We start from the raw sequence: 23,535 nt of genomic DNA, 5'->3' as shown, positions 1-23,535 counted from the left end.
ACCCTGAAACAGTGGACCCAGTCCCTAGTGACAAGAGGAAGGGCAGGAAGCCTAGCAAATGCTCTGCAAAGAGCCCACAGGGCTAGAATGAGCCTAGCCCTCAGGGGGATGTCTGGTCTCTGAAGATGAGGATGCTACTTTGAAAGATTTGTCTGACTTGGAGGAACTTCAAGGAGCAGGTGGTCTTTCCAGAGAGAACTTGAGTAAGGGACAAAAGACTTGCCCTACTCTTGAAGGTTTAAGACCGCTGTCAGACAAGAGAATTGGGATCTTACTATGATGGTGTACTGGGAGGAGGAAATCCTGTTTAGTGAGGTAAGGGACCACAAACCAGGGGCAACTAGGAGAGTGATGGTCCCCCAACAATACAGAGAACTCCTCCTTAACCTAGCCCATCCCCTTGGCTGGACTTCTGGGGCAAACTAAAACCTGGGACAGGTTAGTGAAGAAACATTTCTATTGGCCCCAGATGTCAGAAAAAGTAAGTGTTCTGTCACTCCTATGTGACCTGCTAGGCCAGTGGCAAGACAGGTGGCAAGCAAGAGAGCACTCAATTTCACTATCTGTGGTGGGTGTCCCATTTGAGAGGGTGAGCAGTGACATTGTTAATACCCTGGACCTACCTGCTGCCTCAGGGCATAGGTTTTTTCTAGTGGTAGTGGACCATGCCACTTGTTATGTAGAAACCATTCCCCTTAGGACTGCTACAGTCCCTGTAGTAGCTAGAGCCTTACTTGTTATCTTTACTAGGGTAGGCTTCCCTAACGAGGTCATCTCAGGTAGGGGCACTAATTTTATGTCTACCTATCTGAAGGCAACGCAGGATGAATTTGGGGGACTTATAAGTTCACCACCCCATACCACCCACAAGGGTATGGTCTTATTGGTAGATTTAATAAGACTTTGAAAGGCATGATCATGGGTTTACCAGATAAACTCAGGAGAAGATGGGATGTTATTTTCCCTTTCCTACTATTTGCCTACAAAGATGTTTCTCAGAAAGGAGTAGGTTTCAGTCAGTTTGAACTGCTCTTTGGACACCATCTCAGGGGTTCCTTAAGTTTGGTGAGATAAGGCTTGGAGAGACCTCTCAAGGAGCCCAAGCAGGACATCCGAGACTATGTACTAGGCCTTCTATCCAGGATGGCTGAGTACATGAACGGGCAAACAAGAACTTAAAGGCCAGCCACAAGCTTGTCAAGCACAGGCATGGCTAAAAGGCTGCCACGGTTGAATACCACCCAGAGCACTCCAAGACAAATAGACTGGGACTTAACCTATCTTGAAAAAGAAGGGAGATGTCACATACTTGGTGGATTTGGGTACCCCCCAATAAACCCTTAGCAGGTGATTCATGTGAACAAGCTCTAGTTGCATCACAACAGAGTCGATATGGCAATGCCCATGGTAACAGATGGTGGTAAGGAAGAGGTAAGTGACCTTCTCCCAGACCTCTTGTCCACCAATGTCAGTGATGGGTTGGTGGAAGAAGTAACTCCCTCTTCCACTTCGACAGCCCAAATGCAACAGGATTGTCTTAACTTACTTAGACAGTTCTCTGGATTGTTTTCCATGACACAAGGTCTGACATCATAGTATACCCATGATGTGAACACAGGTGACAGTTTGCCTGTCAAGAGTAAGATCTACAGACTGTCAGACCAAGTCAAGACTTGTTAAAAGCTAGAGTCTTGGGTGATTGAGCCCTCTAATAGTCCATGGGCCAGCCCACTGGTTCTTGTGCCCAAAGCTAGTCCCAAAGGATGTAAGGCTTTTTTTAAAAATCTGTTTATTGAACAAAGTGCAAAAACTCACGATACATTACATTTGTTACATAAAAGGAAAATAAAAGATGTGCAGTTTCTTCTCTTATATATATTCACTAGCGTTTTTAAGCTCTGTACTGCGCAATCCAAATTTACTTTGCTAGTATACGTCAAAAAGATAAGGAAAAACAAAGAAACAAGAAAAAAAGATATAACTGTGCAATGTATAACTGTAGTCACTCTGATTGTTGCTTTTGTATGTGCGTTTTTCAGTAATGAGGGTAGCTTTTGGTCAGAAGGGGCAGAGTGTGTGCGTTTGATATAGACCTAGATAATAACAACGGGAGATGAGTTTGGGCAGGTCTAGTTTGTACACCAAAGGATGTAAGCCTGAGCTAAGGTTTTGGGCTATAGAGGACTGAAAGCAGTTACTAAAACTGATGCTCACCCCATACCAAGAACTCATAGACATGCTCATAAACAGGCTGGGAGATGCAAAATGTCTGATTACCTTTGACCTGCCTTCAGATTATTGGCAGATAGCCTCACCCCAGGAGTTAAGGAGAGGTCTGTCTTTTCAACCCCAGAAGGCAACTTCTAGCTCAGAGTAATGCCCTATGGGTTGAAAAATGCACTTGCCTCCTTCCAGAAGTTGGCGAACATAGTTCTTTCAGGCCTGGAAAGTTTCAGTGCATCATATCTTGATGATATTGCTGTATTCAGTTCCACCTGGGAGGATCACTTTGTCCACCTCAAGTAAGTGCTGCAAGCCCTTCAACAGGCAGAGGACTGACTATCAAGGCAAGCAAGTGCCCGACAGAGCATGTTCTGCAGTGTACTTGGTAGAGGCTAGATACAACCTCTCAAACCCAAGATCCAGAAAATTCTGGCCTCCGAAGACACAGACCCATGTCAAAGCCTTCTTAGGCCTGACTGGGTATTACAGGGCATTTGGGAAAGGCTGTAGTACCATTGTGGCTCCATTAACAGAACTACCCTCAAAGAAATGGCCAAGGAAGGCCTTATGGACTGACTCCTGTCAAAAGGCCTTTAATACCATAAAGGAAGCTCTGTGCTCAGCACATGTCTTAAAGGCACCTGTTTTCACTACAGAAAGTATTGTCCAGATTGGTGCTTCAGAACATGGGAGTTGGGTAGTTCTGTCACAGTTAAATGACCAGAGTCAGGATCAACCTGTTATATTTATTAGCAGGTGACTTCTCCCCAGAACACAGCGTTGGAGGGCCATTGAAAGGGAAGCCTTTGCCGTGGTTTGTTCCCTGAAGAAGCCAAGACCCCACTTGTTTGGACTCACTTCAAAGTTCAAACTGACCACCAACCTCTCAGATGTCATATGCAGGTGAAAGGAGAAAATCCCAAACTGTTGAGGTGGTTCATCTTCCTAGAGGGTATGGACTTTACTGTCAAACACAGACCTGGGGACTGACCATGCCAGTGCAGATGGCCTTTCCAGGTTCTTCCTACTTAGATGATGAGAACCGCCAGGGAAAGGGGTGGGTTGCTCATTACCTTTCCTCTAGAAGGGTGGGCATATAAGGAAATGCCTTTGTGCATGTTTGCCCTCACATTGTTGGACTGATGCTGTTTTTTCAAGTGCACTGAGTCCTGCTAACCAGACCTCAGTGGCAGTGTTCTGACCCCATAGAAGGTACATGAATTGGTTACACCCAATTGGCAAGGCCTGACTTATTTATAAGCCCATAGTATAAGGTACCCAGGGTGCTCAGGGCATGTAAGGCAGAGTGTCCACTGTTTGTGCCACCCTTCGTGTGACAAGATACAAAATAGCTCCTAGCCTGCCACTGGTGACTGAAAGGGCAGTGCTCTCACTGTCAGTTTGACTTTGCCATTTAAATTAGTAGCAGAGCCACCATGCCCCTGAACATTTTATGTATGTTTCCCCTAAGAAAGGCATAGAGAATAGAGAATTGAGACATATCTACTTTGATAGGCTCAACAGCAGCACTTCCATAGTGTTGTCTTGCTGTGGGTAAAGTTGGTTTCCCCATTGGCTAACACAGGCTTATATATAGTACACCCAAATCCCCACAGTAGGGGTGAGAGGGATCATCCCCAAACAGAGCTTTGATGAAGGAGGGTGGAAGACATTATCTTCATTAGTGGGTTTGGGGGAGTTGAGTATGTCGGTGAGATCTGCAGGAGGTCATTGACAGCTGACCATTGCAGTATTGTATGGGAGGGGTTAGTTGTAGGAGATGAAGTAGGCTTGGTGTTGTGGATATGCTTTTGGACCCTCTATTTTTTCAGTGTAGAAGAACTTCTTCTGTTTTGTTTCCTATTTGCGGAGAGACAGGTGGGAATGTAAATATGTACTGCTCGGCCTGAAATCCTTAGCATGGTTTTCCTCCAACTTTATGCCTTCAGATCTACTGTTCTGCTGATATTGTTTTTTCTGGCTTTAGGGCTCTGCTAACCAGTGCTAAAGTGCTTGTGCTTTCCATTTTCAACATGGTAGAGTTGTCTTGTACCCAATTGGCATATTTTATTACCTGTAAGTCCCTAGTAAAGTGCCCAGGGTCTGTAAATTAAATACTACTAGTTGGCTTGAAGCATTACTTGTGCCACCCGCCTATGTATCTTTGAGACATATGGACTTTAAACATGTCTCAGGTATGTAATTGCATCCTCTGTGTGTTTTTAAGCTGCCATTTCGACTTCGCAAGTGGCAATTTCAAAACTGTATTTTAAAATCCGACTCCACCATAAGTTAGGATTTTTCATTACAATTCCAAAGACACCATAAATGAACTGGTGACGTGTTCCCATTTATCAATTATAACTTATTAAATATGATAAGGTAACTCTAAAGTTATCCTTTAGGAGAGTTATGCTGCTATAGTGAGTTTTTCACTATCAGGACATGTAAAACTAAAAGTTGCATGTCTAGTTTTTTAAATACACGGCACCCTGCCCTATGGGCTGTCCCTGGCCTACCCTAGTGGTGACCTATATGTATTAAAAATGAAGGTTTGGGCCTGGCAAAAGGTTCATCTTGAAATTAAAAAATACAAACTATTCACTCTGAATGTCTCAAATTCAGTACAGAAAGTAATCAAGGGCACACAGTATATGTTTGCTGCTTCAGTGACGGAACCTGCCTGTGTCTGTAAACAGTATCAATGGAAGTAGAAAACCAAGGGTTGACTAGAACCAAAGCACACTATAGAAGGGACTGTGTGCCAATTTCAACATGAGGTTTGTAAGGAAATGCCTCATTGGCATGGTTACCCCCTGACGTTTTGCCTTTGCTGATACTAAGTTGTGATTGAAAGTGTGCTGGGACCCTGCTAACCAGGCCCCAGCACCAGTGTTCTTTCCCTAAACTGTACCTTTGTCTCCACAATTGGCACAGCCCTGGCACTCAGATAAGTCCCTTGTAACTGGTACCCCTGGTACCAAGGGCTCTGATGCCAGGGAAGGTCTCTAAGGGCTGCAGCATGTCTTATGCCACCCTGGGGACCCCTCACTCAGCACATGCACACTGCCTCACAGCTTGTGTATGCTGGTGGGGAGAAAAAGACTAAGTCGTCATGGCACTCCCTTCACAGTGCCATGCCAGCCTCACACTGCCTGTGGCATAGGTAAGTCACCCCTCTTGCAGGCCTTGCAGCCCTATGGCAGGGCGCACTATACCACAGGTGAGGGCATATGTGCATGAGCACTATGCCCCTACAGTGTCTAAGCAAAACCTTAGACATTGTAAGTGCAGGGTAGCCATAAGAGTATATGGTCTGGGAGTTTGTCAAACATGAACTCCACAGTTCCATAATGGCTACACTGAAATCTGGGAAGTTGGTATCAAACCTCTCAGCACAATAAAGGCACACTGATGCCAGTGTGCAATTTATTGTAACTTGCACCCAGAGGGCATCTTTGAGATGCCCCATTAAAACGAATCCAACTTCTGTTGTAGGCTGACCAGTTTCTGCTAGCCTGCCACAAACCAGACAAGTTGCTGGCCACATGGGGAGAGTGCCTTTGTCACTCTGTGGCCAGGAACAAAAGCCTGTACTGGGTGGAGGTGCTTCTCACCTCCCCCTGCAGGAACTGTAACACCTGGTGGTGAGCCTCAAAGGCTCACCCCTTTCGTTACAGCGCCCCAGGGCATCCCAGCTAGTGGAGAAGCCCGCCCCTCCAGCCACTGCCCCCACTTTTGGCGGCAAGGCTGTAGGAGATATTGAGAAAAACAAGGAGTCACCCACCAGTCAGGACAGCCCCTAAGGTGTCCTGAGCTGAGGTAACCTCTGCCTTTAGAAATCCTCCATCTTAGTTTTGAAAGGATTCCCCCAATAGGATTATAGAGGTGCCCCCCTCCCCACAGAGAGGAGGCATAAAGTGGGTGTAGCTACCCTCCAGGACAGTAGCCATTAGCTACTGCCCTCCCAGACCTAAACACACCCCTAAATTTAGTATTTAGGGGCACCCCAGAACCCAGGAAATCAGATTCCTGCAACCTGATCTACAAAGAAGGACTGCTGACCTACAAGCCTGCAGAGACGACGGACGACGACAACTGCTTTGGCCCCAGCCCTACCGGCCTGTCTCCTGAGTCGAAAACCTCCAACCAGCGATGCATCCAACAGGGACCAGCGACCTCTGAAGCCTCAGAGGACTGCCCTGACCCCTAGGACCAATAAACTCCTGTGAGCAGCGGCTTTGCTCAAAAACAGCTACATCTTTGCAACAAGGAAGCAACTTCCAAAGAACTCACTCTTCCTGCCGGAAGCATGAGACTTCACACTCTGCACCCGACGCCCCCAGCTCGAGATCCAGAGAAACAACTCTACAGGGAGGTCTCCCCGGCGACTGCGACCCCGTGAGTAGCCCGAGACTACCCTCTGAGCCCCCACAGCCACACCTGCAGAGAGAATCCAGAGGCTCCCCTAACCGTGACTGCCTGTAACAAGGGACCCGACGCCTGGAACAAGCACTGCACCCGCAGCCCCCAGGACCTGAAGGAACTGAACCTCAGTGCGGGAGTGACCCCCAGGCAATCCTCTGCCTAGCCCTAGTGGTGGCTGTCCTGAGAAGCCCCTCCTGTGCGTGCTTGCACCGCTAGAGTGACCCCCGGGTCCCTCCATTGAATCCTATCTAAAACCCGACATCTGCTTTGCACACTGCACCAGCCGCCCCTGTGCCGCTGAGGGTGTGTTATGTGTGCCTACTTGTGTCCCCCCCAGTGCTCTACAAAACCCCCCTGGTCTGCCCCCGAGGACGCGGGTACTTACCTGCTGGCAGACTTCAACCGGAGCACCCCTGTTCTCCATAGGCGCCTATGTGTTTTGGGCACCTCTTTGACCTCTGCACCTGACCGGCCCTGAGCTGCTGGTGTGTTAACTTTGGGGTTACCTTGAACCCCCAACGGTGGGCTGCTCATGCCCAGGAACTGAGACTTGTAAGTGTCTTACTTACGTCACAATCTAGCCTTTAATTATCAGCCCCAGGAACTGTTGATTTTTGCACAGGGTCCAATTTTAAAATAGCTTATTGCCATTTTAACAAAGACTGTATATGATATTTCTTTTATTCAAAGTTCCTAACTTACCTGTGTGAAGTACCTTGCATTTTATGTGTTTACTTCAAATCTTGAACCTGTGGTTCTTAAAATAAACTAAGAAAATATATTTTTATATATAAAAACCTATTGGCCTGGAGTAAGTCTTTGAGTGTGTGTTCCTCATTTATTGCCTGTGTGTGTACAACAAATGCTTAACACTACCCTCTGATGAGCCTACTGCTCGACCACACTGCCACAAAATAGAGCATTAGAATTATCTAATTTTGCCACTATCTTACCTCTAAGGGGAACCCTTGGACTCTGTGCACACTATTTCTTACTTTGAAATAGTATATACAGAACCAGCTTCCTACAAGGTTTTTTCAAACTTCAACAAAATCAACCCAAGAATGGTATCCTGTTGTACATTATTTATTCATCATGTAATAATCACTTATCTGTGATAGTTTTGTATTGAAATTTATCCAGTATTGGATCGGTCATAGATTCACATGCTTGAATCATTCCCAGTTGTTGAAGTGGGAGTTCCACGGTACCTTAGGAAAGCAGAATGTAAGAACCATAATAGACCACAATGGCAGTAGGCCATCAGTTTAATAGCCTATGTCCTTTTTAAAAAAGGACCAAACTTGAGCTATGATCAATCACGCACCAGAACCTCTAGAATACTCCTAAAAGAAGCTCTTTCCCTCATATTTTCTGCCGCAAGTAATGTGAAGGGAGTCTCCGTGATCCCTGCCCAGTGTTTCCTGTGAAAACCTTTTTTCTGTAGCTACAATGTCTGACTCATCTAAAAGGGCCTTTTTCGTTCCTGTAAATCTTGGAGGAAGAAAAGACTGCATGTGGTTGACCCACATAGAGACTTTCTGTATTGCCTCCACACTCAACATCAGGTGAAGGAGTGTAAGTTCTGTAGAACCTTCTCCTAAAATCTCTAATGGACAGGGAAGGAAGACTACTTCTGTGGATGCAGAATTCCAGATCTAGAAGGTCTAGTTCTTCAGGTGAGGACAATGATGTTGTCTCTAAATCCTAGAAAAGGTCAAAATAATCTGAACAGTGGCATTCTGAGGGGAGCAGAAAGACAAAAAAAATTCACTGTAAAGACCCTTTAAATGAGAAAATTAATCTGGTCTCTGCAGGGTCAGCCTCCTCGTAGCTGTCCACTCCACCCTTAAATTAAAAGGAGTCTTGTCATTGTTCTTCTCCAGAACAGCTGACGTCGAGGAAAACATTGCTGAAAACTCCTCCTCCGCCGACAACGCCGACGATAGTGTCGATGACCGCTACAACAGCCACTGTTACCACCATCTTGCCGACGAGGCCATCGCTGTCAGCAGCATCGTCGATGACCACCATTCATAAACCCATTTCATTCACTAAAGTGTTTGGTGCTTTACCCTCGGAGACCGCAGACTTAACATCACCTTTTAAAAGGAAGATTCAGTTGAAGCAAAAATAATCATCGACGAGGTCCACTCCATCGTCTACCGACCAATTGCCTCTGCTGCCTCCATCTACAGTTCCACCTTAGACAATGCCACTGTGAACAATACCACCAAAGAGGCCAACGCCATCGACACCACCGTTGATGAAACCATCGTCAACAACTACTGCATCGTCAACAACAGCACCGTCAACGGGAGAGACATTGCTGCCTCAATATGCTATTGCCACCACAACGGACTCTGCAACTGCTATTTGGATCATGAAAGTCACAAGAACTACTCTACATCCTGAAGAAACTTCACCAAGCAAAGTTTCAACCCTGCTGCCCAGCCACCTACTGAACTGGGAAGAATCTGAAGTGAGGGACCTTTCGGGTATGTACAGAGTCCCTCAGAGCTGCACGTTAAATATCAGGATGATGACGATAAGGAGTATGACCAGCAGGCCTGTGAGTCGTACTATACCCCTGATGGCAAACGCTACGAGCATTATGACTATCCCCAACCAAGACTTGATACTGTGCAAATGCCTACGTCCCTTATCCAGGACCTTCAAGCCATGATCCAGGACTATAGGTGCAGATTTCCAGACTCTGCCCATGATCAGCCACAGCAGCCTCCACAACCTCAGCCCTATTTCTCTTGCCACGCAAAGGATTATTCCTCCTCCTCCTCCTCCAGCAACACCTAGGCTGACACCAACCTCAACAATAGCTGCTACTTCCAGAGAGGATGATACCTCCTCAGAAGAAGAGGGAGAGATAATTGTTCCTCAATATTCTCATGACAAATGGGATGAATTTTTAGCCCCTATACCATCTCCTCCACCTCCTCATCCATCAGAGTCTCCCCCTGAGGACATCAGGGGTTTCCACAACTTGATGGAAGGAGCTGCAGTGCGTTTTCACCTGCCAACTTCTGTTTCTCAAACTGACTGTTTTCTTTATGATTTCAAATAGCAGGCTAGAAAATCAGTAAGTGCGAACCCCATAATTGATTACATATGGAGCAAGGGGATTAAAATTATGAAAATCCCAGCTACAGTTCCACCAGTACCACCTCGCCTAGATAAAAAATATAAGGCTACGGAAGATTCCCCAGCTTGCATAATTGGCCATCCGAAGCCTGACTCTGTTGTATCCCAAGCTGCTCAGAGGCATTCCAAAAACCCCTCCATCCCCATATCTGCAAGGAAGTTAGACAACTAGATAATATAGGGAACAGATTTTCCCTTATGTCAGCTATCACCGTCCATGCACCCAATACCCTAGCAATTCTAGGGCTTTATGATGGTCAGATGTGGTCGGGTGTTAGCACGTTCATCGATCTCATCCCAGAGTATAAAAGATCTGAGGCGAAGAAGATACTACAAGAAGGTGAGCGTACTTATTCAGAAGTCATTGACTGCGCCCATGACATTGCCTCTACTGATTTTTGTCAGTTAGCCACAGCACTGGTTTTACGATGCCAGGGATGGCTAAAGGCCGCATCATTCCAACCAGAGGTCCAATCCAAAAACCTGGGCATGGCCTACGATGGCAAAACTTTTATTTTGCAAACACATAGACGATGCCTTATTGGCAATAAGGTTGGACACTGCTAGGTTGCTCAGCACTCTGTAATTTAAGATATTGCCCTTTCGAGGGGCCAGAGGGAGAGGTTGTCCATCAATCACATCCTTCACAATATCATCACAGGCCTAGCTACTATCAGGCCAATTTCCAACCACCCGCAGCAGCCTATAGCAAGCAAGTGGACGGCGGAAACAGTCCCCCCAGGGCCGGGATGCAAATCCAATCGTAAGCAATGACTTCAACCAGGTATCGGTTGCAATTCCTCCTTCCTCCCATTCTGCTCAAGTAGGCGCGGACATCTCGGATTGCCTCCACCAATGGAAGGAGGTAACATCAGACAGATGGGTGTTGGATATAGTAAATGAGGGAAGCAGCCTAAACCACAACGGTGGAACAACGAAGGTCGTTATCCACGAAAGCGGAACAGCACATTCCTGAACAATTATCCTGTTTTCCTCAGCCTTAACCACGCTTGTCTGGAACAACGAACATGTGTCGTTAAGGCAGAGGAAAACTGACTCCTGATCGGAGAGGACCCGATCAGGAAAGTGGGGCTGGGGTGTGGTTGGGGTTAGTTTTAGGGGTGGGTTAATTTGAGTTTTTAGGGGCGAGGTGGAGGTAATTTTTAGGTTTTAGGGGCGGGGGTCGCAGTAGTTTTAGGGGTGGGGTGGGGGTTGGGGTAGTTTAGGTTTTAGGGGCAGGGTGGGGGGGTTGAGGGGGTTTAAGGTTTTGGAGCAAGGGTGGGGGTCTCAGTAATTTTAGGGGTGAGGGGTTGGGGTGGTTTTAGGTTTTGGGGCATGGGTAGGGGGGCACTGAACTTTTAGGGGCGGGTGGGGGTTGGGGTGGTTGGGCTGGTTTTAGGAGCTGGGTGGGGGGTCACAGTAATTTTAGGGGTGGGGGTTGGGGTGGTTTTAGGTTTTGGGGCGGGGGTAAGGGGTCGCTGTAATTTTAGGGGCGGGTGGGAGGTTGGGGTGGTTTATTGTTATAGGGGTGGGGGTCGCTGTAATTTTAGGAGCGGGGTGGTTTTAGGGGGGCTAGGGGGTCGTGGTCATTTTAGGGGTGGGTGGGGGGGTTGGAGTGATTTTAGGTTTTAGGGGCGGGGTGGGGGTCGGGGTAGTTTTAGGGGTGGGGTGGGGCGTCGGGGTAGTGTGGTGGTGGGGGGTTGCAGTAGTCTTGGGGTGGGGGTTGGGGTAGTTTAGGTTTTAGGGGTGGGGTAGTTTTAGGTTTTAGGGGCGGGTGGGGGATGTGGTAGTTTTAGGGGCAGGGGTCGGGATAGTTTTAGGGGTGGGGGTCGGGGTAGTTTTAGGTTATAGCGGCGGGGGTGAGGAGTTGCTGTAGTTTTAGGGTCAGGGGGTCGCATGCCGGAACCATGCATGCCATTCCACGCATGTCTTTACCAGGAATGCCTTTACAACAAAAAATTGTTGTTAAGGCATTCATTGTTAAGGCATTAGTGGAAACAAAGCGGTCATTGTTCCGACCGCGTTGTTCAGGCATGCTTGGTTCCATCAAGCGTTGTTCCAACATGTATTCCTCTCATTACGGTCACACCTTGGAGTTTGTGCTGAGACCCCCAAATCATCCCCCGAAAGGAGTGCACCAACTTCATCTTCCCAGTTTTCCAAGGGGTGCAATAGAAAAGGCTCCCCTTCTGCCGGTTTTTCCTGTTGAGAAAGAAACCAGGGGAATGGAGACCAATATTAGACCCCAGAAAATTAAACAAATTTCTGTGCAAACAATCCTTCTGTAAGATAATTCTTTCAGACATCCTTCACATATTGAACAGTGGAGACTATATGACATTGCTGGATTTGCAGGATGCCTACTTCCACATTCCCATTCCTCCCAGGCATCACAAATACCTCCTCTTTACTGTAGCCAGTACCCACTATCAATTTAGAGGTCTCCCGCTCGGACGGAAATAATTTTGAACTCTATCAAGTTTATCCCTGCATCTGAGTTCTGTAATGTTTCATTATACGGGGAAGATTTGCATTTGTTCAGTTTTACATGTGTGGAATTAATAGAACTATTGTCTATGGTTAAAACCCCTTGTAACCTGACTGGGTTCCTTTTTAATATTTTGTAAGCCTCAGGTTGTTCAGAAGCATGCAGTGCTTTTTCTTGACAGAAGTTTTACGTATTACATTGATTAGCTTTTTTGGGTCCGGAGTCTTTCTTTTATGTCTGTTAGCGTATCACGTTTAACGTTATGGTAGGTAAAATAGCACATACTTCGATTTGCTTCACCTGGTTGGATATAGGAACTGACGGGACATGGAATGGATTCACGTTAGGTATGGCACACTGTTTTAATTGCGTTTATAGATCGCATGCTCTCTCTAACAAATATTCATCTAATAACTTGCACGTTTAATGTTAGGAATTCCATCAAACTGACTGCGTTATTGCTACGAGGATTGTGTTATTTGCACACACTTAGTTCAGTTAGGATTTCGAAGAGTCATGCATAGAGCCGTAAAGTTAGTGAGCTTGCATGTCAGCATGCACACAAACATCATGGAACTGTTTTAAATACATTTTCTGTACATCTAATATAACGGTTTATGATCTCCAGTTTCCAGACTGAACGTTTCTGTTTTTACTGTGAATTAAATGCATGTTGGGCACTGTAGTTTCTGATAAGTGTTAATATTATTTCAGTTTGTCGGTGTAGTGGTTACTATAACCTTTGCACAGTTTAGCATGGGGCACAGCTATGTTTAGTGGGATATATTTGGAGTTTGAGGTCACAATTGTTTACCTAAGGTATTTTTGACACACTGCGTGGTTTTCTCTTTGTAAACTCCATGAGATTTATTTCTACCAGGAACCATTTGTATTAATGTAACAACATAGCATAAGTTGGGAACTTCTAACAGTTTTCATGTAACATCTTCAACACAGGTTTTTTTTTTTTTTTACCTTGATATGGTGTCATTCCAGGATGAGCCGTACTGTGACAGTTTGTATAACCAGGGAGAGCAAGGTCACTTGCATGTTTCTTTTAAGAAATGTTTTTTTTTAATATATTGCTTTATTTATTAATTATAGCTACCCCTGATGAATGGTGGAATCACCCGAAATGCATTGGGATTCCACAACGGAACTGCTATATTTTGTCCGCACATCAAATGTGAAAGAACATTTGGGGTTCATTTCAATATGCAACTATCAAAGATAGTTGATTATTAAACGATGAATAAATAATGTAGAATAGCACACTATTTCGCATTGATTTCGTTAAAGTTTGAAAAAACCTTATGTTGAAATTGGTCGACGGGCCCTCCGGTAGTGCGTTTTGGTTCTAGTCAACCCTTGCTTTTCTAGTTCCATTGATGCTGTTTACGGACACAGGCAGGTTCTGTCACCGAAGCAGCAAACATATACTGTATACCCTGGATTACTTTCTGAATTTCATTTGAGAAATTCAGAGTGCATAGTATTTTTCCAGTTTTCAAGATAAACCTTTTGCCAAGCCCAAACCTTCCTTTTTAATACATATAAGTCACCCATAGTTTACCCCTGAACAGCCCAGAGGGCAGGGTGCAGGGTATTTAAAAAGTTTGAAATATAACTTTTAGTTTTACATGCCCTGATAGTGAAAACCCCTTAAATACATTTTTCACTATTGCAAGCCTACCTCTCCCAAAAGATAGTTTTGGAGTTACCTTATTACATTTAATAAGTTATAATTTATGAATGGGAACTGGTAACCAGTTCATTTTTGGTGTCTTTGGAATTGTAATGAAAAATCCTAACTTATGGTAAAGTCAAATTTTAAATTACAGTTTTGAAATTGCCACTTTAGAAAGTTGGCATTTTCCTTCCCTATCTCTTTGGTGCCTGCAGCCTGTCTCTGAGTCATATGACTGGGTGTAGCTAGCAGTGGGGCTTTGTGTATTCCCCTTAGATAGCTACATACAATAGAGAGCTTAGGTGTGTCTGTATGGGCAATAATTGGCATGATTGGATAGAGGAACTGGGCCCAGCCTCCACACAAAGGGCTGCATACCCTCTGTAGTTAGTCAGGAGGCAGGGAAGGCAGGGCATCTGTGCACTTCTAAGGCATTCCTCTAGAAGCTTCTCCACACTTCAGAGACACAACCGGTATAAATACTAGACCTCAGACACCAACCTTCCAGTACACCTCTGGACCTGTGGATACCCTGCTAGAAAGAAAGGCTGCTGTGCTGCTGATAGGACTGCCACTCTGCTGGACTGCTGTTCTAAAGGACCGTTGTGCCGACCTGCTGCCTTCTTGCCTGGGTGAGAAGGACTGGACCTGCTTCTGTTGATCCCAGCACCACCAGACTGACTCCCAGGGCTATTTGGCGGTCCTCTTGACTTAGCTTCAGGGACTGAAGTCTCCCACAACCTTCAACCCAGCACCTGGACTATGCTGTCTGTGAGTCTACCCTGCTGAGGGGTGCCACCCCATTCCTGGACCTCGTTAGTGCTAGCCTCTGTGGATCCAGTGAACTGATGCATCGCTGCTACTCCCGGGATTGGACCCGCTGCAAAGTCCTGCATCGCCTCGGCAGCTTCTTTGGAACCGCAGCTGGGTGACACATCCTGGCTGCAAGGCCCTTGCATCCCTCTTTGACTACAGCCTCGACAACAATGCCGGACTCCACGTTGCACCTCTTTTGAGCTGACGCATCACCCCAACTGTGCAATACATCCTCGACACTAGACTTCACATCGCAAGCCCTCATCGACTGGATCCTTGGTGACAAAACTGGACCTCACATCGCAGTCTCGCTGCACCTTGGAGCTTACACATTGTCTTGGCTGCATGACGCATCTTTGTTACTGATCCTCGCAGTGCTCCGCAAACCAATATTTACGTTAGTTTGTTCAGCTGACCTAACTGTCTCCGTGTAGCTGGCCCGAGCTCCATCACGATCGTCCTGAACTTGTGACATTGTCCCAGTCTGGAAGGTCAGATATCCTCAGTTGTCTCTTTGCATTTTTAGGTGCTACTTTTACCAAAATCTTTAACCTTGCATATCTCCAGTTTACTGATTCAGGCCTCGAACAATCATAGAAACGTTATTTGACCTACTTATAATGCTCTTGACCCATAAACTGGTTTCAAATTATGTGATCCTAGCCAAATATTTAAATTGACTGATTCACCTTTATCACATATGAGAGCAACTTCAAATAAGCAAGCTCTGCATGTCTGCTGTGCAAAAAACAATTTTGTTTGATTTAACAGACTAAGCATTTGTTCCATACATAATACAAAGCTAGCCACATATAAGATACGCATGACTGCTCACTTGCCTCTTAGTTCATTAACCGCATTGTCATCAGGGCAGGGGCAGGAATGTTTGTGCGAGGAGGACTATGGAGAGGTGAGGAGCACTTTTGCTGGGTGGTAGTGAGGGAATCCGAGGAGGAGTTCATGGGAGTTGGGGCTCCAATAATGATTGTTCGACTGGGCGCCAGAGGCGGTAAAGACTGTGATGATTGGTATGTGACAAGGTGAAGAGATAGTGGGGGTCATTACAACCTCGGCGGTCTTTTAAGAAGACCGCCAAGGGACCGCCGTGCGGAAGACCGCCAGTAGTGGCGGTTTGCCGCTTGGCGTATTATGACCGTTGGCTGCCCTCCGTCGTTTTTCCGACGGAGAGCCGCCAACAACCATACTAGCGGGCGGCGGGGAAGTGGAGGTTGCTCCACCGCCACGCCAACAGAACACCGCCGAGCTAATCACGTCCTGTGATTCTGCGCGGCGGTGTTCTGTTGGCGGTGTGGTGTTGGCGGATCTGCCCCCATGGCTCCCGTCCCCTCCCGGAGGATCGACAGAACAGGTAAGTCGATCGTCCGTTAGGGGAGGGGGGTGGGGGTTGTTGTGTGGGTGCATGGGGGTGTGCGTCTATGTATTTAGGGGGGGTGTGGGAGTGCGTGTATGCTTGCGGGGGTGTTGCGTGTTTCGGAAATGGGTGCATGTCTGTATGTATGTCTGTGTGGATGTTTGTGTGTATGTTTGAATGTGGGTGTGCGTGTGTAGGAGGCTGGCCTGGCTTGTAGTGGGTACCAAGGGGTACTTACACTCTGTACCAGGTCCAGTTATCCCTTAATAGTGTAGAAGAGGTGTTTCTAGCAGCTTAGGCTGATAGAAGGTAGCTATAGCTGAGCAGCTTAGGCTGAACTAGGAGACATGCAAAGCTCCTACTATACCACTGGTGTCATATGCACAATATCATAAGAAAACACAATACACAGATATACTAAAAATAAAGGTACTTTATTTTTATGACAATATGCCAAAAGTATCTCAGTGAGTACCCTCAGTATGAGGATAGCAAATATACACAAGATATATGTACACAATACCAAAAATATGCAGTAATAGCAAAAGGAAGTAATGCAAGCAGTGTATAGTTACAATAGATTGCAATAGGAGCACATAGGTATAGGGGCACCACAAACCATATACTCCAAAAGTGGAATGCGAATAACGTATGGACCCCAAACCTATGTGAGCTTGTAGAGGGTCGCTGGGACTGTAAGAAAACAGTGAGGGTTAGAAAAATAGCCCACCCCAAGACCCTGAAAAGTAGGTGTAAAGTGCACCTATATTCCCCAGAGAGCACAGAAGTCGTGATAGGGGAATTCTGCAAGAAAGAACAACACCAGCAATGCAACCAAAGTGGATTTCCGGACGAGAGTACCTGTGGAACAAGGGGGCCAAGTCCAAGAGTCGCGACAAAGTCGAGATTGGGCAGATGCCCAGGAAATGCCAGCTGAGGGTGCAAAGAAGCTGCCACCGGATGGTAGAAGCTGTGGATTCTGCAAGAACGAAGAGGACTAGGAACTTCCCCTTTGGAGGATGGATGTCCCACGTCGTGAAGAAGCATGCAGAAAGACCGCAAACAAGCCTTGCTAGCTGCAAGGGTCGCAGTTAGGGTTTTTGGATGCTGCTGTGGCCCAGGAGGGACCAGGATGTCGCCAATTGCGTGAGGAGACAAAGGGGGCGCCCAGCAAGACAGGGAGCCCTCACAGAAGCAGGCAGCACCCGCAGAAGAGCCAGAACAGGCACTACAAAGAAGAGTGAACCGGAGCTCACCCGAAGTCACAAAAGGAGATCCCACTACGCCGGAGGACAACTCAGGAGGTTGTGCACTGCAGGTTAGAGTGTCGGGGACCCAGGCTTGGCTGTGCACAAAGGAAATCCTGGAAGAGTGCACAGGAGCCGGAGCAGCTGCAAATCATGCGGTACCCAGCAATGCAGTCTAGCGTGGGGAGGCAAGGACTTACCTCCACCAAACTTGGACTGAAGAGTCACTGGACTGTGGGAGTCACTTGGACAGAGTTGCTGAGTTCCAGGGACCACGCTCGTCGTGCTGAGAGGGGACCCAGAGGACCGGTGATGCAGTCTTTTGGTGCCTGCGGGTGCAGGGGGAAGATTCCGTCGACCCACAGGAGATTTCTTCTGAGCTTCTAGTGCAGAGAGGAGGCAGACTACCCCCACAGCATGCACCACCAGGAAAACAGTCGAGAAGGCGGCAGGATCAGCGATACAAGGTTGCAGTAGTCGTCTTTGCTACTTTGTTGCGGTTTTGCAGGCGTCCTGAGCAGTCAGCGGTCGATTCCTTGGCAGAAGGTGAAGAGAGAGATGCAGAGGAACTCTGATGAGCTCTTGCATTCGTTATCTAAAGAATTCCCCAAAGCAGAGACCCTAAATAGCCAGAAAAGGAGGTTTGGCTACCTAGGAAGGAGGATAGGCTAGCAACACAGGTAAGAGCCTATCAGAAGGAGTCTCTGACGTCACCTGCTGGCACTGGCCACTCAGAGCAGTCCAGGGTGCCAGCAGCACCTCTGTTTCCAAGATGGCAGAGGTCTGGAGCACACTGGAGGAGCTCTGGGCACCTCACCTGGGAGGTGCAGGTCAGGGGAGTGGTCACTCCCCTTTCCTTTGTCCAGTTTCGTGCCAGAGCAGGGCTGGGGGATCCCTGAACCGGTGTAGACTGGCTTTGCAGAGATGGGCACCATCTGTGCCCATCAAAGCATTTCCAGAGGCTGGGGGAGGCTACTCCTCCCCAGCCCTGTCTCCTTTTTCCAAAGGAAGAGGGTGTAACACCCTCTCTCTGAGGAAGTCCTTTGTTCTGCCTTCTTCGGCCAAGCCTGGCTGGACCCCAGGAGGGCAGAAACCTGTCTGAGGGTTTGGCAGCAGCAGCAGCTGCAGTGAAACCCCGGGAAAGGTAGTTTGACAGTACCCGGGTCTGTGCTAGAGACTCAGGGGATCATGGAATTGTCTCCCCAATGCCATTGGGGTGACAATTCCATGATCTTAGACATGTTACATGGCCATGTTCGGAGTTACCATTGTGACGCTGTACATAGGTAGTGACCTATGTCCAGTGCACGCACGTAATGGTGTCCCCGCACTCACAAAGTCCGGGGAATTTGCCCTGAACGATGTGGGGGCACCTTGGCTAGTGCCAGGGTGCCCACACACTAAGTAACTTAGCACCCAACCTTTACCAGGTAAAGGTTAGACATATAGGTGACTTATAAGTTACTTAAGTGCAGTGGTAAATGGCTGTGAAATAACGTGGACGTTATTTCACTCAGTCTGCAGTGGCAGGCCTGTGTAAGAATTGTCAGAGCTCCCTATGGGTGGCAAAAGAAATGCTGCAGCCCATAGGGATCTCCTGGAACCCCAATACCCTGGGTACCTCAGTACCATATACTAGGGAATTATAAGGGTGTTCCAGTATGCCAATGTGAATTGGTGAAATTGGTCACTAGCCTGTTAGTGACAATTTGTAAAGAGAGAGCATAACCACTGAGGTTCTGGTTAGTAGAGCCTCAGTGAGACAGTTAGGCATCACACAGGGAACACATACATATAGGCCACAAACTTATGAGCAATGGGGTCCTGACTAGCAGGGTCCCAGTGACACATAACAAACATACTGAAAACATAGGGTTTTCACTATGAGCACTGGGCCCTGGCTAGCAGGATCCCAGTGAGACAGTGAAAACACCCTGACATACACTCACAAACAGGCCAAAAGTGGGGGTAACAAGGCTAGAAAGAGGCTACTTTCTCACAGCGTGTCTGACTGTGTGTGTGGATGTTGGCATGTATGTCGGTGTGTGTGCTTGTATGTGTGTTGGTGGTGCCTGCGTGCGTGTCGGGTGTGTAGGTGTAAGGTAATGTTGGGGGTCGGGGTGGGGAGGGGGGCCCTGCCACCTTTGGGGGGTGGCAGGGGTGGTGGTGGGGGTAGGGGAGACATTTGGGGTGGGGGGTGGGTGAGACCCCTATCAGTGCCAGGGAAGGAATTCCCTGGCACTGATAGTGCTTACCGCCATGGATTTCATGGCGGTTCCTACCGCTGGAAATCCACGGCGGTAAGCCGGGTCACAATACTGGCGGCGGTATTGTCAGGGCCGCCGGGCTGGAGACCCAGGTCTCCAGCCCAGCGGTCGTCTCCACCCTAGCGGGCGGAACGGGGAAGCGGCGGATGACCATGGCGGTAACCGCCATGGTCATAATACTAAAAAAAAAGACCGCCAGCCTGTTGGCGGTCTTACCGCCGCTTTAACACCGTCCGCCAGGGTTGTAATGACCCCCTTTGTGTCTTTTTTTGTTTCTTGAGTGTCTTGAGAGAACGTGCTGATTGAGGGAAGAAGCGAAGGTGTCTAGTTTTCAAACATGTATAGGTTTGCTAGGTTTCCCTAGGTGCCGGCTGAGGTAGAGGCCAAAATCCACAGCTAGGCACTTAAATGCAGAAAAAGGGTCAGTTTTCTTGGGGAAAATGTCCTGTGTCCACATTGTGTTTTGGGGCATTTCCTGTTGCGGCCTACCCAGACAAGTAAGGTACCATTTTTATCAGGAGACTTGGGGGAATGCTGGGTGGAAGGAAGTTTGTGGCTCCTCTCAGTTTCCAGAACTTTGCAGCACTGAAATCTGAAGGAAAAGTTTTTGTTTGTCAAATTTTGAGGTAACAGAACCTGGTGAGAGCCCCAAAAGTCACCCAATCCTGGATTCCCTAGGTGTCGAGTTTTAAAAAATGCACAGGTTTGGTAGATTTCCCTAGGTGCCGGATGAGCTAAGGGCCAAAATCCACTGCTAGGCACTTTCCAAAAAACACGTCAGATTTCAATGTGAAAAAGTGATGTGTCCATGTTGCGTTTCCTGTTGCGGGCATTAGGCCTACCCAGACAAGTGAGGTACCATTTTTATCGGGAGACTTGGGGGGAACACAGAATAGAAGAACAAGTGTTATTGCCCCTTGTCTTTCTCTACATTGTTTTCCTTCATAATGTAGGACAGTGTGTAAAAAAGACATCTGTTTGAGAAATGCCCTGTAATTCACATGCTGGTATGGGGACCCCGGGATTCAGAGATGTGCAAATAACCACTGCTTCTCAATACCTTATCTTGTGCCCATTTTGGAAATACAAAAGTTTCCTTGATACCTATTTTTATAATAAATTGCTGTATACCCAGTATACATTGAGAACCCATTGCAAGTTATGCCTCATTTATTGGCTCTAGGTACCTAGGGTTCTTGATGAACCAATAATCCCTATATATCCCCACAACCAATAGAGTCCAGCAGACCTACCAGTATACTGCTTTTGAAAATCTGACATGGCTGGAAAAAGTTACAGAGTAAAACGTGGAGAGAAATGGCTGTTTTTTTACCTCAATTTCAATATTTTTTATTTCAGCTGTTATTTTCTGAGGAAAACCTTGTAGGATCTACACAAATGACCCCTTGCTGAATTCAGAATTGTGTCTACGTTTAGCTGTTCGGGATCCAGCATTGGTTTCACACCCATTTCTGTCACTAACTGGAAGGAGGCTAAAAACACAAAAAATAGTAAAAATGGGGTATGTCCCAGTAAAATGGCAAAATGTGTTTGAAAAATGTGGTTTTCTGATTCAAGTCTGCATTTTCCTGAAAGCTGGGAAGATGGTGATTTTAGCACTGCAAACTCTTGTTGATGCCGTTTATATTCAGGGGGGGAAAAACACATGCTTTCTTCTGCAGCCCTTTTTTCCCATTTTTCTGAAAAAATAAATAAAAATTTGCAGTATTTTGGCTAATATCCTGGTTTTCTCCAAGGGAACCCACAAACTCTGGGTACCTGTAGAATCCCTAGGATGTTGGGGAAAAAGGACGCAAATTTGGCATGGATAGCTTATGTGGACAAAAAGTTATGAAGGCCGAAGCGCAAACTATCCCACTTAGCCAGAAAAGGGCTCAGACCCGGGGGGGGGAGGGTGGAAGACCCAGCAGCTAAGGGGTTAATTACACTTTTGTCAGATTAGATTTTCATCTCTTATTAAAAGTGCTTTGGAATACTGCATAGGTGGGGCGACTCAGTGCTTATTGCTATTTATGAAGAGCCTATGATGAAGAACTAGGACTACAAGTAATTTACTTTTCTACGCTCTCAGTCACTTTTAAAACTGCACTGACATTCGTAAAATACAGTATCGAGTTAATATTACAATCAGTGATTCCACACATGAACGTGAAAACGTATGAATGATTAAAGTTAGCTAACATTACTCAAGTCGGGTGTTTGAAAATATATACATGTATATTCCGAATTCCTTTAACTCCCTCTTGCATTATTTCCCCTTTGTGCAGTTCTTACTAATTTAATTGTGAAGATTATAGACTACAATAGTGCTGTATGGTGGGTGTAAAACTTGGACCACCACTCCACAAAACCTATGCATTTAAACATTAAAATGAACAAAAATGCAGTGTCCTTTTTACATTTATGTGTAAAGTTGTTAAACCAACAAATAACACATATTTAACTAATCATAATCAACAAATAGCCATTTTCCATACAATTATTCACAGTCTGACCTCAGAGTTTTTTATTTGACCAAAAACATTTTGTTGGAAAGCTACCCAAGTTGTTGTCCTCAAGAAATGGTAAGAAAAGCATGTAGCCCTGTAGACCACTTTGCCGATCTTGAATCTCGCAATACATGTTTGTAACTGTGTCATTTATTTGCTGACCACCAGTTCATGCATTATTACTTGCAAACATTTTATGGAAATCTAACATCTATTTTACATTTACAGCTGCCACAGGAGACATGCCAACATACCAAATAAGAACTCCTTCAAGTGGATTGCAACAAGGTGTCGTAATGGCTGCATCACCAGGAACAATGCACAGTCCTCAGCAATTAGCAGAAGAGGCTACACGCAAAAGAGAACTAAGACTTATGAAAAATAGGTACAAATATTTAAATTACGCAAGCATTTATAATTCGTTATTTCAAGCCCACTTTACATGCTCTATTTATGGATGTGCAGTGTCATATATATCCTGGTTTCACAGGCTGGCAGGCCTTTGGTGGGTTGATGGCCCACCTCTGCACGTCTGTTGCGCTTTATCCACCATAATTAGAAATATCTGCCACATCAGTTGACAAACTTGCTCCCACCAATGCAAAAGAATTACCATCAGCTAAAACATCGCTGCCATGTCATTGAGCATGTCACTGTTTTGCATATTCCTGAGTCCAAGCATGAGTTGGCCTGTTGGTCAAAAACAGTGGATTGGGATGTAGCCCCAGCGATTGCCAGTGGCTGACATTAATTCAAGCATTCCATCCATCGCCTTGTTTTTGTGTAACTGGCATGTCAAGACTTGGGTCCCATGCTCTTTGTGCCACTGGAACCAAGCTGTACGTGGCTGATGAGAGCTAATAAGGGTGAAACCAGTCCTGGGTTGCTTTTCTGGCTCAAGGACCTGGCCTGGCAATTCGGGCTGGACTGTTCCTATTGGGGCAGGGTAAAGACTGATTTACATATTGCTGGGTGAGCAAAAAATGATGGATCGGGATGCGGCCTGAGCGATTGCGAGCAATAGCTCAGATTAATTCAATCATTCCAACCATCACCTTGTTTTTGATGCCCCATGTCATTGAGCATCAACGCAGCAGGAGTTCTATACTCAAAACAATTCCCTCTTATCAGTTTATACTAGAAAAGTCACTGAAACACCGAAATGTCAATATTGGACTACATTACATGGTTACTTGCTATGCATTTTTTATATTACATTAATTTTGGGGTAGATAGCTTGACAAAAAGGCAAACATTTAGTGAAATACTAAACTGTACTCCTTGATTTTCTGAAGGCTGTTCCAGTGACTGGTCTCCTTCAGAGTCAAAGTCCAAGTC

General features: G+C 46.4%; 1 protein-coding gene across 6 annotated transcripts in view; it reads left to right on the top strand.

Moving 5' to 3' along the window:
• The window catches only part of CREM (cAMP responsive element modulator), an 823,729-nt gene that overhangs the window by 784,827 nt on the left and 15,367 nt on the right, over positions 1–23,535 (top strand). For 5 of the 6 annotated variants that reach the window (XM_069211219.1, XM_069211216.1, XM_069211217.1 and 2 more), the window contains one exon: positions 22,426–22,582. In XM_069211219.1, the coding sequence (XP_069067320.1) occupies positions 22,426–22,582 (157 nt within the window). Of the gene's footprint in view, positions 1–20,935; positions 21,210–22,425; positions 22,583–23,535 lie in introns of those variants that run through there. The other variant, XM_069211218.1, reaches the window with a different exon arrangement.

Source organism: Pleurodeles waltl, chromosome 10, assembly GCF_031143425.1.
Source record: "Pleurodeles waltl isolate 20211129_DDA chromosome 10, aPleWal1.hap1.20221129, whole genome shotgun sequence".
NCBI classification, from domain to species: Eukaryota; Metazoa; Chordata; class Amphibia; order Caudata; family Salamandridae; genus Pleurodeles; species Pleurodeles waltl.
This window is presented reverse-complemented; position numbering and strand designations above follow the sequence as displayed.